The following is a 22,915-nucleotide window of genomic DNA, read 5'->3' on the forward strand; positions in this document are numbered from 1 at the left end:
ACAATATATAAGGAAATAAAAGACTGCAGGAAATACTGTACACACAGGACTGGAAAAATTGAAAAAACCTTTAAAACAGGAAAAAGTTTTAAAGAGTATACTTTTGAAAAACTCAATAAATAGATTTTCAACAGCTCTYCTGCCTGTTAACCATGAACTATGCTTTGTGTACTATAAGATTTAAAGAAAATATAATAACTACAGCTTTGAGTCATTGCTAACACAGCATCCCTACTTTTTAGGCAGGGAACAATTATTTTTTTCCTTCTGCTACTCAGCTGCAGACATAATGATGGAATTCTCATATTCCATATCTTGTTTCAGACATAACTTGTGTTCATCAAAGAGAAACAAGATAGGATGCCTTATTTTGGAGGAGGCTTTTTTTACAGCTCTAGAGTTTTTTCTGTTTTGCAGCTTGACAGGTCCTAACCTAAATATGCAGCAAATAATTTCTAAAAGCAGTGTTTTAAGGGTCAGTACTCTGCTTTTCTTCAGCCATTTGGAGCTGATAGGCAACAAGTTTTTTTAGATATTTAGCAAAGTGGGAAGTAGATMTGTGACTCTATGTGGTTTTTATGACACCAAGTTCCTAACACAATCAGCGAATAGAATGAAAAATTCATCACTTTTTTTTTTTATCCTGCAAATATAACACTTTTCCACARTCATAATGAATGTTATTTGAAAGTATGCTGTGCTTATATCAGTAGCACTACAAGACTTCTCAGCACACATTTGAAAATAGTTGCATTTTAACTTTTCATCATAAACATTATTTTCAAGAATATTTGGCAACTGATTCTTATACGAAGTGCTTTTTCTAAACTTTAGGTTACTCTGCTAATCATAAAGTATTTGCTTTTCTCTCATTTCAGAACTCTGTGTGTAAAGGCAAGGCTACAGAAGTTTGTATTCAGTGCATAAATCACCGAGCAACAGTGTGACCATTTGCTGCTGTTCCCAGTCCAGAACTGATGGTTGTGTTCTCTCTGCAAGAGATTTCTGGAGCACCAGAGGGATGTGAAAGGCCAAGGACTGGGCAAGGAGGGAGCTGGGACAGAGTGGACCCTCCTATGGGAACAGGGAACTTTCCTGCAGCAGGGAGCAAACTTAGAAGCTTTGAGCATGAAATTCTTAGAGATTCAGAAACACTGAGTGTCGTTGTGCRAGCTAATGCATATTGTTGGAATTGTGCCCTGAATTTGCTTTTTGTTTGTTTTTCTCTGCAGATTTTTCCAGTATTGCCTAGAGACTGTGTGGGGACATCAAAGAAAGCTGCTGAATGCCATGTGCTTACCTGCCCTCTGCTTTTCCACTGAGGGAACCAGTCAAAAATCTGAGACAAAGCACATATGAATATTCATCCAAGAGCTAATTCCTCCCACGTGCCTATAGTGACCTCTTGCAGCTTAGACAGGAAGAACACGCTTTGAAGTGTAAATAAAATTTAATTTTACTGACCTAATGCTGAGATGRTAGGGCCAGGCTAGGGAGCTGGATTGGAGAGGGAGCAGACAAGAGTTGGGACAGATGGAGGGCAGCTCCTCCAAATCATGGCCCTTGCTGGTTTGCCAGTGGAGGCTCCTGCCCCACACAATTCCCACAGTGGCTCCTGGGGCTTTCTAGCCACTGGCAGAGGTGATGGAAGAACAAACTTCCAAAATGTCCAAAAGGGCATTTTGTTCTTCTGGAGAAAGCCTAATTAGCCTGTACCCTAAAGCTGACCCTACTGTCTTTGTCTGAACTTTCTTTCATCTGCAGGGTCAGCTGTGGGAAATGTGTCTATCATGTATTTTTCATTTGAAAGACTGCATTATCCAGACTTTCTCCACATATGTGTGTATATACATATTTATATATCTGGTTTTGATTCATTATGTATTTTTCCTCATGTAGATCGATGCCTCTAAAAAACACTACTGCATCGATAAAACTGAATAAACAAACACAGAAAAMAGGAATTTTAAAAAGTTTTTCAACATGTGGCTATGTAAACTTTTCTGAGCCATGGTACTCTTCGTTTGGAAGAAATAATATCATGTTGCTCTTGCTGCTRTCATCCACAACTGTCTGTAGAGCCCAAAGTAATTTACTTTCCATGTTTTAAATACCAATTTTTTTATGTTAATCTAGGACTTCATTTTTTATTTCCTGACATGTCTTTTAGCTCTGCCTTGTAAAAATGTTACCATAATACACTAAGTGTTCTATATGTAATACACTAGTGTTCTATACATAATACTAAGTGTTCCTTATCCTTAGGCATTTGTTGTTGGGTTTGACAACCTTGAACTAAATTGCATTAGGATTCTGCTGAAGAGGCCATCWGAAATGTACTTTTTTCACATTTGGCTGTCAAGGAAAGGTTTCTGTCACAATGGAAACRTGTGCTTACTGCTCCAATACTGCCACAACAGCTGTACCTCTCCCGCTCTTACAGAAAAACTTCTTGTGTCTTACCTTGTCCAGACAGACTCTCTTGGTCGATTTCCTGGGCAGGAGGTTCTGTTATTTCAGTCAGTTCTTGCTTCTCTTCAGCTCCATAATCCACCCCTGGGGCAGGCAGGAGATCCTCTGTGGTGAAGGTGCCTGCGGTAGCCGGCTCCACTGGAGACTCGTAGCCATCGGTGGCCAGGTCTTTGCCAGCAGAATCATCTGCTGAGGGAGGCAAATAGGAATCCTCTGGCTCTGGAGGACTGCTAGGGATGCCCAGARCACTGGAAGGCACTGTGAAACTTGGGTAGTCGGTAGCAATAACTTGGGTGTGTGGRTATCTGTCCTGAAATGGTTCTCTGGAGGGTTTGGTAGGAAAATCGGGTTCAGATGTAATAAAATTATTAAATTCTTCAGGGATGCTTATCTCTTCACTTAGAGCAGGGCTTTCAGTTGTAAATACATCAGCAAATACATCTCCTCTTTGATCAACCGTTGCTGGACTGGGATAACCTAGTGGGAGTTCCTCCTAAAAAAGTTTTAAAAAAGAAGCTTTCATTATTATGTTTGCGTTTCATTGCTAAAAAGGCAATAATCTTAGCCACATGAGCTGGCAAATAGCTAAATCAACACAGAATCCTATTATGGGTTGGGTTGGGTTGGGTTGGGTTGGGTTGGGTTGGGTTGGGTTGGGTGGGGTTGGGCTGGAAGGGACTTTAGAGCTCATCTAGTTCCAAGCCCCCGCCATGGTGACATCTTCCATTAGAACAGGCTGCTCAATGCCACATCCTGCTGGCCTGGAACATGGCCAGGGTTGGGGCATCCTTAACCTCCCCAGGCACCCTGTGCCAGTGTCTCACACCCTCACACCAAAGAGTTTTTACTGTATATTTAACTTAAATTTCCCATCMTTCAGTTTGAATGCATTATCCTTGCTTGTCCTGTTACTACAATTCCTGATGAAGATTCCCTCTCCAGCTTCCYTGCRGGCCCTTTCAGATACTGGAAGGCTTCTATGAAGTGTTYGGCATGTGCATGTCATCCTAATCTCATTGTCTGGAATTTCAAATATGATCAAATAAACATGACTTTCACTATCCCTGTAAACGTCTCTCTTTCTGTTATTGAGATGCACARCTGAACTGATGAGATACTGTTGACTTTATAATTAAAACTGAAAAAAGAAATCAAGCAGTAATATTCACCTGTAAATGCTCTAAACAGTATTTCTGCTGTGGTATAATGATACAACTTTCATCTTTACAGCATGTACAAAAGGCAGATATGTTATTTTAGCATAAGAAACTTTTTTTATATTTCTGTACCTCTTAACACTGTTAAATTTCATTTCCTATGGAGAAATAAATAAACATGTAAAAGGGTATTAACCTACCAAATCAGGGCCTGCCAGAGGAATAGTGACCACACCTTGGATATCATTATCTAAATCACTAGGTGGTAYAATGGTTCCTGCAAAAACAAAAACCAAAAMCATTTGTTTTGTTTCGAGAGAGAGAGAACAGAATACTTCATCACCAGCACATTGAAAACTGATCAAAACACAAACTCAGTTAAAAAAAAAAACAGTACTAAAATGTTSTCCATCGAAAAATTGCTTTTAAAAATCCATGTTAAGACACAAAAGGCATCAATCCCATTCAAGCAGACAATTATGTAGAAAACGAAGATTTTATGCAGCATTCTTTGTGTGCTTTGTTTAGCATAAATGGGATAGGTCTGGAGAGAGCTGAACCATGGAGAAATGCTTCAAATCAYCTGAAGTGTGAACCCCTCAGTGAAATCTGCATGGGCTCTGATGACTCRTTATATTGTGTTCATTAAGCCTAAAGTCATTCCAGTTTTACCCTGAGTCCACACCATTGTTACTGTCAGTGTTTTGGCTTTAGTGCTCAGTTGCTCCCTTCACATCCTCAGAGGAGAACTGAAAAGTACTTGAATGCAAACTTGTTTTCTATATTTGGTTATTAGAATTAACTGCTGGGAGAAAGTTGATTAAAATATATATTATTGGAGTGTTCTATATAAATTTTTTTCTTGGGAGTTTTAATCCACATTAAAAYATGACACTTTATTCTTACAGAAAGTATTAGTTCAACTGAGAAATTTTTTTTGCAAGAAAATGTTGTTTGCAAGTGAAACACCATAGCTAAAAYTGGGCATACGTTTTAAGGTTGTTTCAGTAAATATACATATGAAAAWAGATTTTAAATTATTTTCCCCCTTTTTAACCCATCTTTCCAAAACTAGTTTGCTAGCTTTGCAAAAATCATTGATGAACTAGAAAGGGTTATTTCTTTGCTGGATTACCAAACAGGTTGCAGACCTTCAACTTCTGCGGAGGTTTTCACACCCAGCTTGTCATCTGTGTTTCAGTGTGTGAGTGAAACACATCTTTACTGATTTTATCTTGGGATCAAATGCTCTTTAAGGATCTGTCTGTGATGTCGCTGAGAGGTTACATGGCTTGCTTACAACCAAGATAGAGCTTTCAGGAAGCTAATTTTATGTTAGAGGCAGCCCTCACTTTTTGTCTTGTTAAAGAAAAGAGACTGTCCATATAGGAAAGCTAAAATGGCACAGTGAACATTCATATTATTTCTTTCATTTCTCTCCTCTTAATTATCTTAGTGTGCAAAATATCCAGATTTTTCTGAACAANGTTCTCTAATTTGGTTGGAAGTTAGATTGTGTAATTTTGAAGAGACATTTTGCTATAAAATTTGTTTCTCTACATCCTATGGATGCTATGCAAACAGAATGGACTATATGAGATGAAAACTGTGTGTTAGGGAAGCAAAGAACATCTTACTGAAATTGAAATTTTCAGTTTGGAAAGGCAAGGTTGACCCTTGTGCCTGGCACCTGCCAGCTGCTTTACTGACCATCAGTAAACTGAAGTGTTCCAAGGTCCACTGGCAGGGACTGGTCTTCATGGAGGGCAGTGGCAACCAGCTGCTGAAGGTCTGTTACTGTAAGTTTAGTTGCTGATATTTCCCCCTCTTCGACCGGAGAAATTGGAAGTTTTTCGCTTTCAACCTTATTAGATCCAATAGTTGAGATGTCATCTGCTGCGCCTCTGAATTCTGAGCCGTCTCTCTCAAAGTTCACCACGTATCGTGCTACGGTGCTGCTGGACCTGCGAGGGGAAAAGGCCAAACAGTCCCTTGCAGCAAAACCAGTCACTGGTTGAGAACTGATTTTACACATAAACAAACAAATAAGCAACCACAGCATGTTATCTTCTGTAAGGATAATGCAGATTTACTTCTTTCTAATGAGACTGCCACTTTCAAATTACTTTTTCTTCACCTAACCAGGTTTTTTTTTTTTCCTATGCTAATTTTAATAAAAATTCCCATATTGAAGAAAATTGAAAAAATCTTCTAACATAATCTGATTTAATCTGTAGAAATCTGTAGAACTGRTAATGTAGTGTGAAGTAATTGACTACTAATTCAAACAGCTATAAATGCACGCTGGYRTTATTAGAAGCYATAATCACACATTAATTATTCAGGAGCCTATGAAAAAGGATTAGAAAGTTCATAAAACTGCAGATAAGCAAAAATCTTCTTACAACGGAGACTTTTTTTTTTCTCTTTTTTCAAAGAACAGTAAGCTAATGTGGCAAGCAAATTATTTTTTCACAATGGGAATTGGCCTTTCCAAGTCTGAATGGGCTTCTCCCTAAATGTTCATGTTTAACAGGAGTCTCAAATGTCCACCATTTTTCATACACCATTTTTCACACGTTAAATTCACCTAATTAAATGAAAAATAGTAACTACATTGCAAACTTTTCTACTCCACTACATTACTTTTTTCCAATATCAGACAACTGTAGAGAGGATTTCACTTTATCTAGTATTTGCTATGTATTTGCATTTATATGACATTGCAAGAATTCAGGAAACACATTAGACAATTCTTCCTTTTAAAGCATGAGCAAAAGAGAAACTCTGAGAAACTGCTAGACAAATTATTCCCCAATAGCACTTTAAAGCAGCAACACCAATMGACTCTGTAGCTGTTTGTATCACAAGGCAAAAGCTCCCTGAATTTTATCAAGCTTGTAACTGGTCTCTTTGCTATTCCATCTGGCTTGATAATGGAGAAAACAAATCAAATTCTACATACTTATTGGAAATATTATTCTGTACATGGGAATACAGCCAGGAARGAGCAGATCGAAAATGAAAATCTGAATATAAAGTTTCCCTCCTTATTTTTCACTTAGCACATGGCTGATATAAATCTTTTGTCACCTAAATGTGAATTTTCTTAGGTCAAGCATTTTCTTTCCTTCAGAGACATCCTGACAAAATTTGATTACATGAACCRTTCAGATTAAAGTAAAAGCTGTCCCTGACACTTTATATCACAGATTTTGTACTTAGGCAGAACACAATTGATTCATTTTGCCACATCAAGATAAAGGACATTTACTGATTAATCTATGTACACCATAAAATTATTAATAATCATAATGATTATAATTAGTCTATAAAGCTATTAATTAAGAATTACAGAAACATTACCCATCTTTCTCCTTCTTCTGTCTTCATTTCATCACAGAAGAAAGAGCACGAGAAAGGATTGCAAAAGAAAGAAAAACAAAGATTCATTTATACTGGTAAATTGTTCWGTCACACACATCACAACCATCTTTTGACAATTTKTCTTATCTYCCATTTGTCTTATCTTCTATATGTYATCTATCATTTTTATCTCTGTGTGAAAATGACAGTCTACTCTCCATCAGTTCATTTTTCCTCTTCCAAACAATCGGAATCACCATGGTTTTTGTGGGGAAAGAGGAATTTTGCCTTACCATGGCAGTTTGAAACATCAGCCTTCCCATTTCCCTCGTCTGATGGTGCAATTTGAGCCCTGTCTTTGCTGATCTCTGTGGTGGCACTGGACTCCTGTGGCAGMAGTTGCCATGATCATGGTTACCACACATGATGCCTACTCTAGACTCAGGGGTGACTTGAAGATTAATTACCTCTGGAGGATGTGCCTATGTTCAACTTTTGTATAGAATGTTCCCTGGTGAGTTCTCCAAAATACCCATGAGGTTGTTCCTCTACATTGCCTTGTGGAAATGCTGCTATTGTATGGAGCAATTTGGCTGAGGCAGAACGGACAGCAGCACCCATCTTTGCTGATCTGTAACTCCCAGGAGCTAATGAAATTTCTAGGTAATGGTAATCAGTCCTGGTCTTCTGCACTGATCAATGTTCTTTTGTATCAGCTAAATTCAAAATATGRAACCAAAATGGATCTCTCAGCCCTCCTGGAGTCACAACTGAAAGAATTTAATTATTGCAAGTTGTAACTATGAGATGCTACTACAGATTTTTCTCTGCTTATACTGCAGTAGGTGGCTTTTTGTTTTATCAATTTCAATATTAAAAAAAAGTAAAGAACTATTTGCAGGCTGTTTTTCTTCTCTCTCTCCTTTTTCCCAGCAATTTTTGCAGAAAGAAATGCTAGGAAGAAGGATACCCTTGTCTAAAACTGCATTGCAATAAGAGTGTTCTTCAATATGTATTCAATATTGCTAGAAGTACTGAATGTTCCTGATTCTGTGCCACAAGACCACATAAATTTGTGGGTTTTTTTCTTGCTCTTTAGTTTCTTACTATTAATTTGTTTTTCATTTGATTCTTTCTGCAATGTGTTCCCCTTCCCCTACAGATTCTCTATTAAAAAAGCACACAAGAGCTTGTATAAGGAGTAAACACACAAAGAAGTTAAAACTAGAAGAAATGGCAAGACTGAACACAAATTTACTGAAAAAATGAAACATTTTTAATTGTTTGAAAGACCTGAGAAACAACTATTGATAAAAACTTTATATGTGTGAACRTGTATCCTCCTGCAACCTTCTCCTGCCAAGGCACCGTCACTGACTTATGAAGGGTGCAGGGACCACAYACAGAAAAGCTGTCACCTAAATAATCACACTATTACCTCTCTTTATCTTGTCATTCAAAAAAGTCCTAATACAGGGTTGTTATCAAACAATTCAAAGAATTTATTTTATCMTTCAAGCTTCAGGAAATCAAAACAACTTTTACTTAGAAATTCAAAAGCTCATAGCATCACTTGGGATGTGTTTGCACTTCTTGTCATATTGTCCCTATGTTATTCCCATAAAACTGCCTTCTGTTTACAGCAGTACACACGCCACTATTCTACAGGTCTCAATTTTTTTTAGGACAAGAAGGAAGAACAGAACCTTAGGAGCCAACAAAAAAGAGAGTCCAATTTTCTTACTTACTTGAATCCTAAAACGCGGATTTCTTTGAATCCTGGAAGTTTCTCAAATATTTTCCTCATCTATTGAAAACCATAAAAAAATTTCTGCATAAGATCTATGACTAAAAAGCAAACACAAATTGACTACCTAGACAATATTTTTCATATTTCAAAAGGGGATTTAGGAAACAGTCTCRATTGCCCTCTTTTTAGTACCATAATTTCTCAGCTTAAAACAGTATTTGCTTTGCAGATACTTGTTGTATTACCTGTTAATAGGCAAAAAGAAACACAGAATATTGSTTTTCTTAGTAATGTAATTATGCAAATAAATGATAATCTATTTCATAACAGAGCAAGTAAACCAACATGAATCAAATGTTTTTCTCATTTCCAGCAGTTTTGGTTCATGAATAATTTTGTGGTTCAAGTCACCTGTAAATTGTTAATTACTTAGAGATATTAAGCAACTGCAGATGGGTTTAGATTATTAGAGAGATCATTTAGAAATTAAACAGTTATAACTGCTTGCACAAACAGAATAACAATACATTTTTAATTCTAATGTTACCCAAGTATAATTACATAGCTTTGAATGGAAGAGGCATTATAAATGTAGTAACAATGTCTGCAGCACTTCTGTTTGAGAGTAATGCTGGAAATCTTCAGAGAAACCATTTTTTGTCAGCTCTGCCAACTCATCTTTCACCATTTTTCTACATGTCTGGAACTGAATCAGGAAAGTGAAATAGCTTCCACTAAGGAATGCTCACGAAGCTGATGAGAAGCTTTAGTTAATTTTACTAAGAAAACCTTTTGGGAGCCTCAAGACATTAACTGCTATCACTTAAACTGATAGCTGAACATTCAGTTAATATTATTAATTATAGGAAAATACCACAGCTGTTCCAATTCTTAGGTAAACTATGGTAATGCACAATGAGTGTATGTCCTTTGAAGAATAGTTCAGACAACAGTAGCTAATTACTTTTAACATTTACATTACAGTTCTCATTAGGTTTATTGGAGAAATTAAATTATGGTAAAGTGCTGTCCATGAATTCCTGATTAAGCCTGAACAATATTCCTAAAGTTATTCTGTTCATCACTTATCTGAGGCTCTGCTGCTGTCAAAGAYGTTGGCTTGTTAGCTTGGTGGCTGAACAGATGGCTTAAATGAGGGGAAAAGCTGACACTGTACATGAAGGAAATGTGAAGGTCTTGAGAGAATGAGAATCGCCTGTTTAAAGCAAGGGCAGTAAATGCTAATTCTATTTCATGGTGAAGGTAATTTCATAGTATGAACCTCAGCCAAGGTGCAAAGTTAACATTTTTGCATTCACTAAGCCTCCCTACCTGTAGCTGGAATTTGGCAGCTAGTTGTTGGTACTCTGGGGAGCTGGGATCACTGAGTTCAGCTGTGTACTCCTGATCAGTGAGAGTGACACTGAATTCCACCATTTGCTCCACAGGCAGTTCAGGGACTGCATTTGTTCCCAGGTCCTGAAACAGAAAAGGAAAGGACAAAAAATGAAGAAATAAAACAAAGTATTTTCCTCCCCCTCTCCCTCTTCACTATTTAATAGGCAGAAAGGTTCCTTTTAAGTCCATCCCCAAAATAACTTTCTGAACTATATTCTATAAAAGGTGAAAGTTCCTAGACATATCTGTTGGCTTAATTCTTCTGGTTTTGCAGACACATTTCTTTTACTGTAATTTGAGAGTTGCCTTTGATATGCATAAATGAAGATGAAGAGAATCAAGCCTTTCTTGCAGAGGCTGTTACCTAGATTTAGTTCCATTATCATAAGTTCACACAGCTGTTTCATAGTCAGAAGTTTGCATTTATCTTTTTCTTATAATAAAATAGCATTATCCCTACCCATGATGCACTTTTCTTATGCAGCTGACTTTACTGCTGTTAAAAGTGCCCTTATTTTGCTGCTTCCCAACATTATTTCCAGCATTTCCCTAAACTGTGAGGCCACACATGTATCCTGAGACCACAACACCCAGGACAGGGAAAACAACAGCCCCTCCCAACACCCACCCACCTCTCCCAGAGGTTTTTCTACAGCAGGAGCTGTAAAAGTGCAGGGGGTCAGCCTCCAGTGCTGCGGGAGAGACAGCAGTGGAGAGCACTCTGACATCTGGCTGGGTAGAAAAAGGCAAGGAAGGTCCAGTCCTATCTCCTGTGTCGTGGAAAGCCCTGCAGGTATGCTTTTTTGGCATTATTTAATGAAGAAGGTTATAAAATGGTGCAAAGTGGGCAACAGACCCCTTAAAACAATGAAAGCTGCCTAAGAGCTGACTGCTTTCATACTTTCTATTACATACTCAAGAAGCATCATGGCCTACTCCAGTATATAATACATGCTAATAAACCCCTTCAGTCCTGCCAGCTGAACAGAGGGCAGCACTGGTGATTTATAAGCACAGTTTATAAGGCTTCTCCCTCTTTCCTGCTAGCTGAGCTGAAAAGGAAAAGGTGAGTGAAAAAGCRGGTAGGAACACAGGCTGCCCTCACCTTGACAGGAGTCTTGGTGTCATTAACAATTTCGTTGAGCAATGTGCCATTAGGAGCATATGGAGACAGAGGTGTGCCAGGAGCACCTGTGGGGAGGGGGTGAAAGAAAAGTCAGGAAAGAACAGTTTGYACATCAAAAGTCTTCCCCTTTGGTCAGGTGTCAGCTCACTGGAGCCGCTTTCTTTTGGCAGGGTGTGTTCAAACACCAGCCTGTGCCAGTGGAAGGTGGCCATGCCTGAGGGTGTGGGTAAAGCTGCTCTGTTTTACCAGAAAGCCTTTTTTCCAGGTCAAATATTGGTAGTGTAGCTCGTGTGTGACTGAAGGCAAAACAGGCACTGACCCCGCATCAATGGAATTGTGTGAGTTAATAATATTTGACCGTTTCCTGTCCTACCACATCATGTATCACTAAATGTCTAAGCTTAATTTTGCCAACTGAGATCTTTGTCTCCATGACAGCCACTACTCTTTAGGGCTCAATTTAAAGTAACAAGAGCCTTTGACAGAGTTTTCCACCTAAAGGYAAAATTACAATGCTGGAAGTCCATACCAATAAGATTCTCTCATACTTGGCCCTCAAAAAAAAAATACGTGTGGTTTCTCCTTGAACCAAAATGATCATATTTCCAGATTTCTATCACTGCATGAAATGYTAATATTATTTTAAAGAATTGTAGTGCACAAACAGATTGGCAAGTCTAATTGTAATAATCTGATCAATTTATTGTCTTGCCACCCCTCTCACGTTCTTGCTTGTCAGTCTTTATTTACCTCACTTATTCTGGTTAACAAAATGCAGCAACTGACACTCTAAATGCCTTTTTGTAAATCAAGAAAAATTAACTCTATACGATCTAAGTTTGAAACTAGGAAAACAGGTGCATTTAAAGACAAATTTGGAATGCAACATTTGAGTAGCAAAGATGTTGTAAAGAGAAAAAAAAATMACTTCTCAAAGATTGCTTTGCTAAAACATTTTCACTCTACTCCAATGAACTTCTATAATATTCATTAAATTAGAGCCTTCTAAGACCTAAGGTCATTGATCTTGCCAATTTTACTTAATGGTCAGAAACACAACAAGCAGATATGATTTTACCTGTAGAAACAGAGGGAACATCTTCCACCTTTTTGCCTGTTTTCTCTGCGGATATTTCATCTTTCCTATCAATCRAAATGAAATGAGTGATTAAATTATCTGCATATTGTACTGGTAATGAAAAAAGTATTATATATATATATATATTTATATATATAAATTACCCCTATATTAATTGTATTTTAAGTGAGAGAGGTTATCTCCAATGGGATATTTTGTGACCTGATTAAACAGGCAGTGGAATAGCATAGGGACTACCAGTCCTGTCAGGAATCTGCTCATGAGATGACAGATTTTATCAATGCCACCAAAGGGTTGGGATCACAGTGCACTGGGACTGGTTTTTTTTTCCTCTTTGAAGATAATGAAGGGTTGACCATTGTCTAAAATGGAAGCACGACTTCTTGTACATTGTCTGAACCAACCTCTCTCTCCTTTGCTGTTTGTTATCCTATCAAGGTAGTTCAGTGAGAGCTTGTGGTGTGAGAAAATAATGGGTGGGCTTGTTTTTCAGTTGTCAGCCTGCRTTATAATACCATAAGGATGTTTTCAAATAATGATAGTATCAAATCAGATTCCTGGATCCAGATTATTTTGAGATGTTTTAGAAATGTTAATGTTTGCTTCTGGATGTAATATTCACAGGTTAATTCATACCACGGTGCCCAAGGAAGACAGCTAAAAACTCAAGTGAGAATGTGGTAGGGATGATATATCACAGGATTTGGTTTTGTTTTGATGATGTTATTTTCTGTTTTAAGTTGTACAGTCATGTGCTGATGAATACATTTGTAATAGCTACTGTTATCTTGCCTGCTATATCTATATAGCAGATATCTTTACTATCTGCTAAAAGCAGCAATAGTATTTAAGTAGATTTAAAAATAAACAGATGAAGATTCTTGTACTTAGAACAGAAATTATTCCACAGCCTTAAAACCAAATTACTATTCATTTGTAGCTTTAGGAAAAATTTAGATTCTTAGATAAGAGTCTTCTAAGGGACATTTTGAGATTTTTCTCTCCTGAAACTGGGGAGTGAAGTATAACTCCTCAAAATTTCTACAGTGCATACAGATGGAATATTTGTGAAAGCTGATATGAGTGAAAGAACTCAGAGCTCTGAAAATGGGTAGTGTGATGTTAACYGATGTTAACGCAAAGCTTGTAGCATAGACAGAAAAGATGTCTGAGCTGCATTTCTGTACAGGAACAAACTAGATGTTTAACAACATAAACAAGGAATGTGAGTGACAACTGATTTACCACACCCACTGCATACCTTGCACGGTGAAAACGAAAGTATTATTTTTAATGTTTTCACAATGCTGTCTAATTATGTGTTGTATCTATCATTGGAGACTGATTTCTCTGCATGGCATCTATGGAAGATACAAAGCCACAAAGTAGGAAAGATGAAGTCCAACCATGCACAATCATTGCTGTCTGTATTTCCAGCTAAAATAAAAGCAATTTCATAGAATTTACTTCACCTTCTGGATTGTGTCTAGGGAAAACAGTACTGTTCACAGRGATCATAAGAATTCTGGGATCAGTCACCTCACTTAATGCCTTTCTGCTGCTGCTGGCACTAGGAGGAATGAAAAGACCTCCCTTTGGACTTCCAGGGGASTTTAATTAGGCCCTACATTATTAAAAATATGTCAGATCTCCCATGTCAGAATGAATTAAGGTACATAATACCTCTGTGATCAGGAGACAGTGTAACTTATGAATGGAAAAGATTATTTTCCTGAAAAATCTTCTGAAAATCAGGGAAAATTTGAAAGAAAAATACATCAGTCAGAAGTTGTGGGCAATGATTTATCTGGCTGCACTAGAGAATGCAGAGAAACAGAGTTCAGTATGGTGGCTTCAATCTTGCCATTCTCAGACTTTTGAACATTGCCAGGAGCATACCTATTCTGAAGAGTTTACAGAATGAAGTATCACATTAGTTAACACTGTCATGCTGTATAAAAATACAGGAGAAATCTAAAGTGAAGGCATATATTTTTTCATGTTATTTTTGGTGTAGTCTCTCAGTTAAACATTTGTTAAGCTCTCTGACTTTCCTTTTGAGAGTTTCAACAACTTTTGTCATACTCCCAATCAACACTAGCCTAAWGCCAAGCCATGTCTCTGTCAGGGTTTTGTGCTCGCATTAGTCTGAGAAAACATTCAGTGCTGTCTAGAAATGAGCAGGTAACTCAGACATTTGGCCACATCCATTATTTGTGATTCAATCACTGTGTCCTATGATACATGCAGTGTACACAYCTCTCACAGCACACACCAAATACGCCACAGTGCTATTTGAATATCTGCTCACATCCACACACATCTACAAATATCTTTTTAAAGAAGGAGGTAACATCAAGTGGCAAGGTTCTACTTGTGCTACTTACCTTTCCTGGAAGGTTCTATGTTTTACTCGCTGCAAAAAGATTAAGAAAAACAGCATTTTACTAGTGGGTGTATCCAACCATTGAGCCTGTTAGCTCTTTTGTTTACTATACTTTTATGTTTTCCTTCTAAGACAYGCCCCCTCCTTTTCCTTTGCTCTTAAATAAGCAGGTGGGGAGGGATTTTGAAATCTCTCCCAATTTCTAAACAGATGTCAGTAGTCCTTACCCGCTGAATTATTTCCAGGTGCTCTTGGGAATTGCTGAAGTTTTTCCCAATGTCGAATATGCAAAAGGTTTCCTTCTGGCAGGCAGTAACCCAGTTCTGATATTCAGAAGTATCAGGAATCCGATCCAGAAAAATACGAAAGGCTTCCCACACAGCTTCCTGGCAAACTGAATAAGAAGAARGAGGCTGGGGATGGATGCTTTGTACCAAAGAGTAAACTTGAAAGCCTTTTAAAAGTGATTTGGTGTTTATGCATTCATCACTCAAGGTGAAGGAACACACTTCTTCAAAATCTTGGTTAAAAATTCTTTTAGAGAAGGGCATTTTCAAACTTATTAGAAAAACCATTTTAACAAAAGCTCTCTAGTAATTTAAAAGTTATTGCCTATAGCACTTTACTTTGCGAAGCTCATTACTGTGGGATGGGACATTTATTTTCAGTAGTTGATACCTACTTTGGCTTAGAGTGAGTTCATTATCTGCATTATCTAAAATATTGGTGTCTCTGCAATTAGAGCAGTCAGTTTCTCTAGGTATACTCTAAACTTGCTGTAGGGATGTACTCACCTAGCTGTGTTAGGGCCCCTCAATAATACCTCAGGAACGACCTGCCCTCCCAGCAGAGCAGCTGCATGTGGAGCAGATGTGGTCAGGTTATTAAAAAGGAACAGGCTATCTTTTGAAGAGATTTATTTATTATGAACTAATTATTAAAACTACTTTCTATATTTATTTTTTTTTTCTTTTTTGCAATTCTCTGGCATTTGTTTTCCTGAGCAGTAACTGCTGAATAAAGCTACAGCATCTGATGGTAAGTAATCCAGTTAGCAGATAAACGTGGCACATGACCAGTTGAGGAGGCATTGTAGCTGATCGCATGTGTTCTCCCAGTTTGCCCCACATAAGGGACTGTCCTCATGTTGACCTAAGCTATGGTGGGTTATTTCAGAGTTGACACAGGGTCACAGTAGGCTCAAGTATCCAACAGCAACTGTCTGAGCTCCTGTATCTGAGCTGTTTTTTGTTGTGTGCTCATCCCTGGAAGCATAGAATACATATATATGTAAAAAAGAATAAAATCGTCTAATTTTTCTCAGCAGAAAAATTCTCTAGAGTACTGATATGATTCACAGTGCTATTGCAGTTACAAATGTTTCATGGGACTTGGAGGGGGGAAGTAATCTCCAAGGCTTTAGACAGAAAAAAGAACAGACCTGAAAGTGCATCTCCAAAACAAAATGAAGGTAAGAATGYCCCACAGATGGGTACAGGCTCTAAGGCCCCAGCACAGCTACCAGATAACCTTTCCATGAAGACTTGTACTGTGGTTACAGATTCAAGGATGATGCTTGCATCACCACATTTTCAAGTGTACCCATTTTTTTTTTCCATTTATCAGTTTAATCAGATAAATGAACATGTTCATCTGGGAGGACAGAAGTCTTTATCAGAAGTTCTGCTCAAGATTCCTTGAAGGAAATTTTTTTTGAGGTTTTAATGAAAGACATGGTAATGGAAAATATGCAGTTGTTCAAGGGATCAGAATCACCTTTTTATGAATGTTCAGCTGCAGAGACATGTTTTGTTGCTTGCTTTTTGGGAAGTACCCCAGTTTCAGTTGAAGAACTGCATGACACTGCTTAGAAAATTTTGTGATTGTAGGGTGCTGCTGGGTAAAAGGAGTATAAGTTTAAACCTTCCTGCATTACAAGGCTTAGAGACTGCAATATCCCAGATGATGTGCTGCTCTCCAAAAAGCTGTTAGTGTCATATTCAGTTTTTTAAATGAAAGGGTCATAGTTGCAGTTTTTTGAGTTCAGGTTAATGATAGCTTGTTTTCAGTCCAAGCTGGGATGTAATCAGGGAATTTCAGGATTAATTTCTATTTAAGAAATTTTTTTGGATCTGCATCTGCCAGACTTTTGATGTCAGAYTTCTGTCTAATCCCCATTGGATGCTGCAATGGATATCAAATACTTTTTTATCTATAGGAATAGCTACAGACATTGATGTAGTTCTCTCACACTCCCTGGAGCAAGTGGCTGCTGGAGTGAAATTTTTACAGTTTTACATCCAGGTCTCATTTCAGAGGGAACTAGYTGGTTCCCTGAAAGAGAGCTCAGGAGCAGCCAAGTTACACAGATGACTGTGAATGGTTGGAGTCTGATATAAATGAAAAATATATAAGCAAAGRTGTTTAGGGAGTAGACATTGCCTTAGATAGTTGCATCCCAGAAATTCTGACTAGGTTTTAGAATTAGCTTTGTATTGTCTAACTGCAGTGCAAATATATGCATTTTTCTAATAMAAAATGGAACAGCTACAGAATGAAACACTGGGAGGGGGAGAGGAAGGAAGAGAGAAAATTGGACCAAAAATTGGAATGGTAAATCTATAGGCTTTCTATAGGCAACAGAGGTAAAAAAGGAGCTGGGGAGGGACTGACCTAGTTGAGAAGGTCTAATTTTAAAAATGTCTCAAATATTTCTTCTGCCCTCATTTCTTTTCATGACCTGCTGGCAATTATCTCAGTGTTTATTGCATACCAACACTGACACAGATTTAATATAACTACAGATACACCAGCGTATTTGTGCAATGACCATTTAATAATTCCATTACTTGTCTTAAACTGGTGCTATTCATTCTGAGCAGCAATGATGGTAACTGCTCTTTTGAGAAAGGTGGTACATCTTTAGACACCAGTGCAAGCACAATTTYTTCTTCATGTTCAGCCAATCTAGATTACTGAGCAATTACTCTGAGTTCATTAGTCCTTTGAATGCATTGTTTTATTTTCTTCTGGTAACTGTCTATCTCGAACCCTGCTGATGCACATGTAATGCTTGATTATCTATGTAAAAATAAAGCATAAAGCAAATAGCACATGCACTGTCTAATGGTGAAGAACAAGATTCTGGAAAATTACTGTGTTTCCTCAATTAACGGAAAGACTTTGAAGGAGGACGTACATACTACAATAATCATCTTACCTCTTAATCTATAGTAAGCTTGGTGACTGGCTAGAATCTGCTTCACTGATTCTTGWGGGCAAACTTTCACACCAGTTGAGAAGAAGGACGACCTCTTTGTTCGGTGTTTTGCCATGTCRAATATCCGCCTTATGGTTGATATCCTGGACCGCTTTGTTGTTCTTTCTGTTTTGTCTGACCCTGAGGTGTCTGCAAGATGTTTGGCTTCAGCACGGTTTATTTTATTAGGAATTTCTGTAAAAAATAATAAAAAAAAACCCCAAGCATGTAGATAAGCATACTTTACTTAGGCAGTAGGTATCCAATGCAARTTCAGGTCTGGAAAAAGGACATGAACTTGAGAGTTCTTTTTGTTACGTTATAGTGGGGTCAATGCACTGAGTGAAATATTGTGCTGAGGAGAAGCGGTCTGTGACCATATRGGGGAACTGAGGCTCAAGAGACCTGGTAACTAATTTCCTTGTACGTCAACACGTGACCCCAGGACACATAGGGTAAAAGTTTCAGAAGCTCTAAATCCTGTTTTCAAAAGTGACTTTTGATTATATCCACAGAAGAAACTTAACTGCATGAACTTTGTTCTACAGCATCTCATTTGTGAACATATTGCCTGTAGGGAAATTTTCAGTACAATGATAAGTAATGTCTACAGTAGCAGATAAGTCGAATGAGAAATAGTTGCACCTCAAATCTTTCAAATCTTATCTTCTCTTTGGGATTYAAGGGACATCTCCCTTCAGCTCAGGTTCATGGTCTTGAAGCTATCCCAAGAATCAGACTCTGAAACTTTCAAAAGTTGAACAGGAGTTTTATTGCCTTTGGGAAAAGAGAGAGCTGTTTTCAGTCTCTCTCTTTTGCTCCATAGTGCACTCCTTTATCCTTCTCTCACATAATCTGGAGTATTAACCAGAACAGACTATCATTGTTTCTTTGCAACTTCATGGTTGGTGTTTGTGAACTCTCTGGCATTGTATTTCAATATATCTTTAAATGTTCCTGGCAAAGTTGAACAGCTACAGTAGAAAAAGTTGAAGTCAGTRAGTAGGAATTGAAGATCTAGGATTAAATTTAACTTATGAAGCTATTCAGTTATGAAAAATGGAGCCCCCATCACAAAAATTCAGGACTCATCTGGTTTCACTTAGTATTTGTGTTGCAATGTTACATGACATAGCAGTTAAGTTTAATGTAAAAMGGTTAATGATAAAAATAGCATGTAAACCACACTTTTAAATGAGCTGAAATACAGCCTTTAGCAGGATCATGTGACAGGAGACAGGAGCAATGAGTATCTTTTAGATTATCTTCCAAAATTTTACATACATACTATTAAACATGTTAAAGTAAATATGTAAAAACCCTTTTTGGTTGCCTTTTCATACATTTGATACAGTCACTAAAGATGAAAAATGAAGAAAAATATAAGCAGAAGGCACTTTTGAAAGAATTAGAAAATTTTAAGCAAGATATGTGTTCTTGAATCCTGATGAATCAAATGAAAATTGATTTACTTGATTCATTGAAATTGATTCATTTACTTTGAAAAATGGTTTAAAAGCTTTTAATGGAAGAATAAAGGGAAATTAAAGGGTTAAAAAGGAATGAGTTTGGTAGGASTAGCACTATCAGAAAGTGTAAAAAGTTATCAGTTTGCTGGGGAAAGAAGAAATGTCATGCTGCACATAATACTAATTATCCTGTTCTTAGGCAAATCAAAAGAAAATAAGGGAGGATAAAACCACATTATCTTGACATTTTGGAACTGTGTTAATTAAATTTTTAAAGAAAAGTGGGCAGATAAATGATAAGACAAAAATAATTGAAAATGTTCTTTTATAAAAAGAATAGTACATGAAATGAAGAATGGGAAGCTTCCTACCATGTGTGTCAATAGACATAAATATATGTCTATCTACCTAAGTCTCAGTTCTTATTTTATTTCCAAATGAMCATCCAATGTTTGCTGTGTAGAAATCATGGTAGTAGCATCTACATTTTGAGATAGGTGCTAYTCTGATAAGGAAAATGTCAACTGTACAATCACGATAAATATTATCTGTAAGAAAGGAAGTTATCAAAAAAAAGGCAATAGGTGATTGTTACTATTTTTTAATGCTTGTCCGACACAGTGRCCTGTAGACCTATAACTGCCTAATTGTTGGAAAGAAATTTAATATAATGATACAGTCATATAATRTTTGACATTAAATGAAATGGAAGTAATTTTTCCACATTAAGGTCAGGTCATGAACCATAAACTGCATAAAAGGAATTTCCCCTGTTATAACACATTGTTGGGTTCACCAGAAACCACAAGTGGCCAAACACTGAATCAGTTGAGACACAGAGTTATTTGAATGTTATAAGGGATGAAAGAAGAAGATCCAAGGCCATYGAAATCTCAAAGCAGACTGAAATACTAGAAGAGAGAATCCAAAATCCACATGGAAAATAGGCAGTTATAAGTCTATAACCTTTTACAAGGTGTATTAACTGCCATAGACCAGCTGCCCWGGCAGCCTGACCAACTGGGGCAGAGGATTTTGTCACTAAGCTCTTTGATAGCTTTTGTGTGGAGCAGAGGTCTTTCTTGAAGGATTTGCTTCTTCTCTAGGATTTACCCCTAAGTCTTCAACTTRAATTAAGAGTTACACTATTCATGAAACCAGCAAAGGAGATTCTTCTCAAATTATTGCTGTAATGATTTCAAAGTCTCTGTCTTAGGGTCTCTAKTTGGGCTTTTCATTCTGAGAAAGTGACCATCTATTTTGTGCTTTCATTTTGCACTGTTCTACCATCCTGTTCAGGGTGGGTGTAAATTCTTTTTCTTTTCATTCTTTCCCTTCAAGGGTATTTTTAATTTTTTTTCTTTTTTTTTGAGGGATTTGTTTCCAAAGTATCTCTATTATAGTAAGTTTAATTAGACTTATATCTTGTGGTTAGTAAATTTATCTTACTAGAATAACTTTTATTTTTATAATTTTTGAAATCCCTTTTTTACTAAAGAAAAATTTGAATTGGAGAAGGCGTCAGCCTGTCTCTCACCATGATCGTCCAATATTGATTTCCTAATATTTGCTGATTGTGAATGGAAGAAAACTTGCCTTCTGGTATAAACGTTCCCTTATAATTCTTCAGATCTGYGTCTGTGAAAATTTTGAACCAAGAAATTTTTACCTAAGCCTCCCAGATGGTTCAGCCCCATCTMCACCTTTTTAGATACTTTGATTTCAGTGTCCTGTGTTAAAAAAAACAAAATCAAAAAGACACATGCTATTATGAAATTGGTTCCATATATTAGCTGATCCTTTTTTTGTGGCACAGTAATTGAGTAAATGGAGTGATCCAAATTCCACAGATACGTCATTTGATAATGTAAGTAATCCAAATAACATTAGACYGTTTACCTTTTTTAAAAATGACTAATTCCTTTAAGTTTTTTCCTAATTGTTTTTTTTTTCTGATTCAAATACATGCATTTAATATATTTAGAGTTCACCGTAGATATACCCTGCCCAGTTTGACTTTTTCTTATTTAAGTATTTTGTTTCACAGAGGTGACTCTCAGTTTTGCTTTTAAAAGGTAATATTTAAGTTTTTTAGTTTTCTTTGTTAGTTCTAGAAGGACAGATAAGTGTAGTAGAAGCCTGATAATGATTTACTGTTCTTCAGCTAATCTCTAAAATGCCTTAGACAAAGGTCTAACTCTCCTTTATTCCCACATGAAAGAATCTACACCACGTCCAAATTTTCCTGRTGACACACTTGAGGAAAAAGGTTGATGCCGTTTTACCAAGGTTATCTACAGAATCATTCAACCATTGTTAAATTCTGGAGTTCCTGATCTCTAGTCCTGAACTTAGACAATAAACCAATTTTTTTTCAAAGCACTATAAAGCAATTTCAAAATATGATACAGCAATSTAATTCATATGGGATCTAATCAAAGTGCTTTGATATCCATATCAATCTCTAAGTGCAAAGTACTGTTCTTCAGGTTTTGTTTTCAGGCAGATAAATGGTATTTATTTCACATATTAAAAATCTGAATTTCTTGAAATTAGGCCAGGCCTCTCCTCYGTGTCTCTTGAGACCTTCATTATCAAATTTATACCCTAACTAAAATAAAAAGGCAGGAGGAACAGATTTAAGAAGTTGCTACATGTTTTTGATAACCTGCATGTCAAAAAAGGAAAAGTACATCATTATTGAAATGGATTCTGCAGAAAAAGTGTTTAAAGTTATTCAGATAATTGGTCAGCCTTGATTGTTTTTTTTTTTTTTTGAATTTGCTTATTAGGAACATATATTTTTGTGTAAATGAAGTCAATGCTTCTCTATACAGCTTTATTATTTTCTTTTTGTTAATAGTATCAGTTTTGGAAGGCCTCAAATTTTGGTGTTGAGTTTGGGTGGTTTTTTTAACAATGTAGAGAAGAATTTAAAACATGGTAACTAAAGATTTGATGGCAAAATTCAAGGTGACAAAATTGTTGAAGTTTGAATAATTCATCATAAAAATCATCAAAAGTTTTGAAATATGTGAAAAAGCAGATTACTTTGAAAAATAAGTGGATAYCATTAGGATAGAGAGGAATGTTTGACAAATTGATAAACGCTTGATTGCCTGCACATTAAAATAATTAATAATTTAAAGACAAGGCTTATGTAAGGGGAAATGTTGAAATACAATGAAGAAACTTGTCAAGAAGGCTAATTCAGGAAAGATCCTATAAACATGTTGCTGCTAAATTTATAGTGGGGCCAATATTTTTTGATAGTTGAGCCAGTAACAAAAGCACAGATCCTGCAAAGTTGATCTTGAGATCTCTTAAGAGGTTGATCAATGTAAACACCAGATGGAGCATAGAAAGTACAAAGAGAGGTGATGTCCTGGACTCTTCACCTAGAGGCAGCCTCCTCCTGTCGTGACAACAGTGA

The 22,915-nt window shown here is 36.8% G+C and overlaps 1 protein-coding gene across 1 annotated transcript in view; it reads right to left on the minus strand.

Moving 5' to 3' along the window:
* IMPG1 (interphotoreceptor matrix proteoglycan 1) overlaps positions 1–22,915 on the minus strand; it is a 50,079-nt gene that overhangs the window by 19,929 nt on the left and 7,235 nt on the right. Inside the window, exons 2-12 of the mRNA XM_057368683.1 lie at positions 17,975–18,208; positions 14,982–15,148; positions 14,756–14,784; positions 12,348–12,412; positions 11,249–11,334; positions 10,078–10,224; positions 8,744–8,802; positions 6,996–7,016; positions 5,340–5,593; positions 3,830–3,906; positions 2,464–2,965 (exon numbers count right to left, since the gene is read on the minus strand). Coding sequence (XP_057224666.1) covers positions 2,464–2,965; positions 3,830–3,906; positions 5,340–5,593; positions 6,996–7,016; positions 8,744–8,802; positions 10,078–10,224; positions 11,249–11,334; positions 12,348–12,412; positions 14,756–14,784; positions 14,982–15,148; positions 17,975–18,208 — 1,641 coding nt within the window. The remainder of the gene's footprint in view (positions 1–2,463; positions 2,966–3,829; positions 3,907–5,339; positions 5,594–6,995; positions 7,017–8,743; positions 8,803–10,077; positions 10,225–11,248; positions 11,335–12,347; positions 12,413–14,755; positions 14,785–14,981; positions 15,149–17,974; positions 18,209–22,915) is intronic.

This window comes from Malurus melanocephalus, unplaced genomic scaffold, assembly GCF_030028575.1.
Source record: "Malurus melanocephalus ecotype Western Australia unplaced genomic scaffold, MMel_1.1 scaffold_4, whole genome shotgun sequence".
Classification (NCBI taxonomy): Eukaryota; Metazoa; Chordata; class Aves; order Passeriformes; family Maluridae; genus Malurus; species Malurus melanocephalus.